This window comes from Electrophorus electricus, chromosome 2, assembly GCF_013358815.1.
Source record: "Electrophorus electricus isolate fEleEle1 chromosome 2, fEleEle1.pri, whole genome shotgun sequence".
Classification (NCBI taxonomy): Eukaryota; Metazoa; Chordata; class Actinopteri; order Gymnotiformes; family Gymnotidae; genus Electrophorus; species Electrophorus electricus.
The window spans coordinates 20570193-20577309 of record NC_049536.1 but is presented as its reverse complement, the minus strand read 5'-3'; the positions used below and the strand labels follow the sequence as shown (position 1 = coordinate 20577309).

Genomic DNA, 7117 nt, shown 5'->3' with positions numbered 1-7117 from the left:
CTGAATTAATCTCTGCTGAGCAATAAGAATTTTTGACCCACTTTTCCTTCTTGACTTAACTGAGCCCTCAAAGTAAAGGATATACCAATACATTTTCTTTAAAAAAAAAAAAACAACACTGTTAGACATATCTTAATGGAAAAAGTTGACGTAACTGAAATTAACATGCAAAGTTGCAGAAAAAGACGGAATGTATATATAAATAGAGTGAATTTATTTATTTAAAAACTTTTTACACAAAATATATATGTTAAAAATCGCGTATATGTACATTTTTGCAGTCTACAGAAAACTGAGAACAAGTGCATACATTGAAAAAATATTTTCTTACATGCGCCTTCAACAAGGAGCAAAATATATCTAATCATCATACTGTATGTTCTACCGAACACATCCTATTCAGTGTTAAGAGCAACATGTCTTCTGACTAATTAGGCTACCACGGGGTCATTGTCACAAATAAGCAGTTTACATGGTTTTTTGCTCGGCATACAAAAATAAATCTTCATTTTTTAACAATACAGCTTATAGTACAACTTTCCACTCAAGAAATATTGGCGTCGAGAATTTCAGCAGACCCGGCGACACGCTTTGGGATAAAACTACCCCACTGACTATTCGACTTAACTGGTTGCTGTTCATTAAAAATGGATTTAAAGAGGTGGCATTTTATCAACATAAAGTCTATAATTGCACTTATCAACTCAAATCTTTGCGTTGAGTCTACGCGACAGTCCTTTATCCTTAAATCTTTAGAGCGAATGGTTCCAGACGGAGTCCCAAGGCGAACTTCAGCACCGTTTAAATCCACGTTTCTCTCACAGAAAAAAGGGGGACTCAGCATGTTGCCTAAAGCTGCAAACTGTTGGCATCTGCAACGTTTGGACGAATCGATGCCAATGCTGGAAGAGCAAAAAGCGTAGCCTAATTCGACGATCGGGCAACTGGAGATGGTGTCCCCTAGAATGAGTTTGTCATCAGTATCTATCGAACCATGTCGTGAAATCCAGAAGCTCTTGATCTTCAGAGCTCAGATGCTCGTAGCTGCCATCGTCGGAAGAATAAGACGAATGGGGCGATTCTGGGTCGCCAGAGTACGTGTTGGACAGAGTAGGAGACGGAACGCCGCACTGAAATGCTGCCGAAATGGCATCGTGTTCGTCTAAAAGTTGCTGCAGAGCGCGGATGTATTCCACCGCCGAGCGCAGAGTCTCCACTTTGCTCATCTTTTTGTTGGCTGCTCCGTTCGGCACGTGTTGGCGCAAGGTCTGAAAACCCATGTTGACTTGTTTAACCCTGTTTCTTTCCCGCTCGTTACGCCTGGCCACGGCGACCGGCTGCTGCTGCGGAATGTTGTAACCCAGTCCGTTGAAAGTGAGCCTCCTCTTACACCGCAGGAGTTCCGGCGAGCTGGAGCGCTGTCTTTTCAGCACTTTGCTTTTGCCTTCACTAGAGGCCGCGTCGGGGATAGCGCACTCTTGCGCTGATCCGTGCAAGCTGATGGCGGCGCGTCTCTCTGCGCGCCCAAAGGGGCACGGAACTTGTGGTAGCTGTGTAGTTATGACAGTACTGGTCTCCATCTCGAGGTTGGGGTACACCAAGCCGAAGGGTTGCGCCAATCCACCCTCAGACTAACAAGGCGAGGAAAACAACAAAAGTGGCCTCGTACCGCTCTCGTGTCTTTCGCGTGTGGGGCCGTTCTTAGTGTTGTGGTCCAAGTCTCGACTGCCCCCCTACCAGTGGTCGATCTGATACAAACTTTGGCAGCACTTGGCTTTTTCAACACGCGTCCGACACCCCACCCCTTAAAAGATGCACGCTTCTTTGGAAGACCCCGCCCCGCTGTGTGATTCTTCTGCTCACCGACTCAGCGAGCCAGGCGCGTGGCTCCAGGAGCTCAATAAACAATCCAACGCTTTCACTGCGCCAGCACGCGCTGTGCTCATTTACATTCCAATATCTCCAACTTGAAAGCCTATTGGTGGATTCAAACGACTTGCAAACTTGCAAAAAGAAAAAGAAAGAAGAAATGGGCAGAAATGAAAGTGAATAGTTTAGTGCTTTGAAATCCTTTTGAATTTAACAATGTACCGTTGGCAAGAATACAATTTATCAGTCTTTCCGTGTTTCTCAGGAGGGCGTTTAAATTCGTAATTCCGAGCAGACTCCGTGGTATCCAAGGTGATTGTAGAAAATTAATGTCAAGCGTATGGCCCAACGAGTGTCCATTGCATATTTGCATGGTGCAGAAACTTCACCGAAAACTGAGGATTGTAACATGTTTTTTTTTTTTTTTTTCAGCAGACAGTACAAGTGCAAAAATAACCAAATTTCCCCTTCAGAATGAAGTTTGCAATCGTCAGCGACTTTTGGAATAGCCGGACCGGTTTGGCAATTCCGCGTCATGCACTTTGAGTGTTACTAAAGGCTATTGTTTAGGATGCCATTCGAAATATGTCGTGCACATTTCAAGCAAATATATAAACAAAATACTTTAAACTATGTTAGCTACGCCCCAAAATTGCCAAGGCAAGTTTTTACAGAAGACTGCCAATGAATGAAATCCAGTGACGCTCAAAATGTGCAGTGACAGTGTGATATTATTCTTTGACGTTGGCAAGAATAATGCTGTGTTCGATCTACAGCGCAGTTTGTGCCAGATGAACTATAACCTAACCGTATCTTCACCCTTCGCTAACCTACTGCTGAACTTTACTGGTGGTAGCCTAAACGACGAATAATTGAGTGTGAATTCTTCATTAATGTTTGTTTTACAAACTGTACGTATTGTGGAGACTAACTTCGAAAGAAAATAACAACAGTCTTAACCTGTATTACCATAGTGGTGGTTCTCGTTCACTTTTCGGCGACGCTGTATTCATCAACATCCTCCTCTTAAGACTGAAATGGTAATAAAATGGATATATTAGGACATCTTGTGGTGATTATTTGTAGTGCAGTTTACGTTTAGGAAACGGAGAGCCCGATCTTCTCCGGAGTTAACAGACGCGTGGACTTAACGTGCGTGTTCCCAAGAAACTCTACAGGGTGGGAGGGCTGCGTTCACATAGGCCGTAAGCCAAACAAATCAATAAGAAATACGGCAATGTAGCGATAAACAATCAAGTGAAAACCAAATATTTATAATTAAATGTAATATTATTTAATAATTAATGTATTTATTTAATTATGCACGTATGCATATCTGTCATTTTCAGCCTTCAGTTTTAGGGGGACAAAGTTTAGCTAATATTATCTTATGATCTACTATTGTCTTATGATCTAATACTGTCTTATGATTTAATACTGTCTTATGACAGGCAGGTCATTTTCAGACATAATTTGTGGTAATAAGGCTGCGCCAGAGATTTTGCAAGATTTGATGAGAAAAAAAGGTTTACTAGCAAGGAATTCTTTGAAAAATGCACTTGGTATTTTAGGAGTCTTGTGGTCACTGAGATAACAGAAAAGTGTGCATGGTGCGATGTGCCAAAGGAGAACATGGATGTCTGTGTAAATGGCCTCCGTATATCACTGGAGCCCCAGTGTGGTCTAAATAATCAAGCTATTTCTGCAATGAACAGGGAAAACAGGGATAAGGTTAACTAAAAGATAAACACACCCACAATGATGGCAACTACCCCTGGAAGCAGTAATAATCCAAAAAGAAGAAAGATAAGATGCAATAACTGCAAGTAAACATTTTCAGTGATTGCCTGCACACCGGCTTAGAGGTATTTTAGGAATTATGTTTGTATTTCTATAATTTGTTTGAATATCTCTGACTCTACTGTGCCATGGTGAGACCGGTGTCAAGCTCAGGAGGTGGCCTCATCCACCTTCTCCCTGTCTATCTTCCCTCTCCATCTCCTCCTCCTGTCTCCTGTAGTACCCTCCTTTCTGGCTAAGAAAAACAGAGCCAAAGTTTCTCCACCCATGCAAATAAACATCGAGGATCAGCACAGTTTCCTGACACTTCATCTCTGAATTTCTAACACTATCTGACACCTCGTTGTTGAATAATGGTGTTATCCTGAACCAAGAGAATTGTGTGCTGGACTTACTTCCTTTTAAGAGAGATAAGGACAGTCTGGTTTTTTCCTCAGGGACTGAGAGAAATATTCTTATAACTGATTGTTTATTCTGTTTCCTCACCATGGCTGATGGGCAATCCCCAGTAAATTTTGGGAGATTCTTGGAAACGTCATAAATATCAGACCTGCACTTCAGAGAACGGAGAGACAAAGGTGCCCGAGCAGACCGAGTAGCAATTCAAAGAGGTAATAGATCACAAAATAGATCCATGAGCAGAAGAAAATTCCTTTTAACTCTTTTTTTTCCCTACTGATAGACTCTAGAAAAGTAGGAGCAGATTAATAGACTGGCTGAAGAGTGTAAACATCATAAATCTTACCTCGCCCTCCTCTGCTCAACAGGCTGAATTAGTGGCTTTAACCCAAGCATGCAAACTTGCTGAGAGCCAATGGATCACTATTTGCAAAAACGCTTAGTATGAGTTTGGGATCGCGAATGATTTTGGACACCTGTGCTGTCACAGAGGCTTCTTATATTTACATTTATGTTTCTGGCATTTAGCGGACACTCATCCAGAGCGACTTACAAAAGTGCCTGCATTTCAGTCTGCATTCGAGGTACCTGTGACTGAGTTGGCACAGGTGCTTATGGGAGCAATTTGGCTATCCATTCCATTAGCCATCGTGAAAATCAAAGCACACACTAACAGTGATTCAAGACAACAGGCTCGCTAACATGGCTAGCCACTCATAGCATCTCTCACTGACACAGACTGCAGGAATCCTGATATCTCCTCTACACATGAGCTACAGTCCAATTCTCTGCACTGGGAAACTTGAACATGGGTTGACTGGTGCAAAAGTTGAACCAAAGAGTATTTGGTCAAAGGGGTGTTAGGACCCTGTCTAGGCAATAAGGCTGTAACAGGTGTATAGGGGGTAACACCTGTTACAGCCTTAACAGGTGATCCGATATGAAAAATGACGAGGCCAGAAGGGACCAATTAGTGAATAAAGCGCAGGTGTGTTTTACAAGCCTTTTGTACAAACATGCAACTGGTATGCGTGATATAACTTTAGGAGTTATACCAGGCCAACATAAGAAACAAAAACCCATGCTAAAAGAAAAAAGACACCTGACCTACCCAAAAATCGCTAAAATATACAGTTTTACAATAACTCCTTAACCAAAATTACATAAAACCCTGAAAGAAATGGCAAGCACTCCCTAAAACCAGCAAAACTAAACATAAACCATATAGAAATATACAAATATACAAAGGCAAGCAGGGTACAAGTAACAAGGCAGATAGCAGAGTAGTATTCCAGAACAAGGCCTAACACAGGAGTCTAGCCAACAGTTGAGAGCACACACACACACATACCTCAAACATACCTGAATTGAGAATGCTGGCTACACTGGATATACTAAAAAGTGTTACATTTGAATTAAATTAATACATTGGATTTTTTTAGTGTTGCTTTTAAACTCTATATTTCTTTCTCTCTCTCTCTCTCTGTGTGTGTGTGTGTGTGTGTGTGTGTGTGTGTGTGTGTGTGTGTGTGTGTGTGTGTGTGTGTGCGCGCGCGCGCGCGTTATTTTTTGGTGTCATTAAATGAGTGACTTTTTTGACTTGTCAAATTGATATCATTCTTCCAGCAGGAGGCGTTCATGCGGGCGTGTAATTAGGTCACGGTTCTTCCCGCAAAGTCTAATTATATCTCCTACTCAAACCTTAGGGTTTTTCACTCATGTACTTCCCAGGAGTCCCAGGAGTAAACTGCATGCTCATGTATGTACACATTTCTTCGAGGCTGCAACTTTTTGTAAGTTATGGCAGTTTAAACAAATAACTAAACAAATAAAGGTGTGTAATCATAAAAAGTGGGTCAAACTACCACTTGAATGTTGTACAGGTATTATCACAGCCTGGCTGTCTGAGTTCATAATATTTCATGCTTCCAAATAAAGATTCTTCTTTTTTTTCTTTTTTTTTTTTTTTTTTGGAAGAACTATAGGAGCTGCAATAATAAATGTTGGCTAGTGACTCACAACTGATCTGTTACAAGCCCTTACCATAAAAGTCCCACCAATGCATCTTTAGCCCATGAGCTTCCATGGCATTTTGTTAAATTCTGACACGAAAGAATGGCGAAGAGACTGCACTTGTCTATATCGACAAGAGTTTTGCTTGAGAGAGAAAAGGGATGTGAGAACTGCACGCATGTGAGAGAGACCCAAGCTTAGTCGAATCACGTCTGTGCAAGCTCATCTCAGCCACATGAAGGCAGGAAGACACTTCCATTAAGTTCTAAGAAGGAAGTGCACAGTAAGTGTGAGATTCATTTCCTTTTTTCATAAATTAATGTGGGAAACAGAGACATGTGGCTTTGCTAGTGTGAATGAGCAATATTCTCCTGGAAGACTGAAATCGTGTGGCACTAATTCTACAACTGGTTTCATATATGTGTAATATGGTAAAAAAAAAAAATAATAATAATAATAAATAAATAATAAAATTAAAGTTTCACACAATGGGAAACATGTTGTTCCCCTAAAGGATGCACAGACATAGCTAACCAGACAAACACCTGTTACTGTTGCTGATATGATGTGTCATAAGAAACCACCGTTCATGCTATTTGTGGGCATTTTACATCAAATGAAGAACCACTGTATAATGCAGAACATCACACAGCACACCACCAAGATCCCAAACACATAATTCACCGTTAGTGCCCATCTCTGTTTAGTGAACAACCAAAGCAGGTGTTGTCAGTAATAAATAACCACTAGATAGAAGTGATCTGATTCCATGACTAAGCCATCCAGAATGTAATCTTTGAATTCACCACAATAACTAGATATGATAAAGCATGTTGTATTATGTCTCAGTGATGACATTTTGTAGGGGGATTTTTTTTACTCTTAAGATTGTTGGTTATGCTACAATGATAATGATGATGATGATGATGATGATGATGATGATGATGATGATTGTTGTAGATGACAATGACGATGATTATTGTTGCTGTTGTTATTACAGCTTTTCAGCTTTTTATTTACAGAGTTTCACTGTTCA

At 40.9% G+C, this 7117-nt stretch overlaps 1 protein-coding gene across 1 annotated transcript; it reads right to left on the bottom strand.

Moving 5' to 3' along the window:
• Positions 1-221: 221 nt before the first annotated feature.
• LOC113581333 (achaete-scute homolog 1b-like) lies at positions 222-2877 on the bottom strand. The gene has a single exon (XM_027016413.2). It carries the CDS (start codon positions 1578-1580, stop codon positions 978-980), a length of 603 nt encoding a protein of 200 aa, XP_026872214.1. The 5' UTR covers positions 1581-2877; the 3' UTR covers positions 222-977.
• Between the last annotated feature and the right edge of the window lie 4240 nt (positions 2878-7117).

Bases quoted from the DNA above. Each gene is read 5' to 3' on its own strand.
- LOC113581333 (XM_027016413.2), bottom strand. From the start codon at position 1,580: ATGGAGACCAGTACTGTCATAACTACACAGCTACCACAAGTTCCGTGC.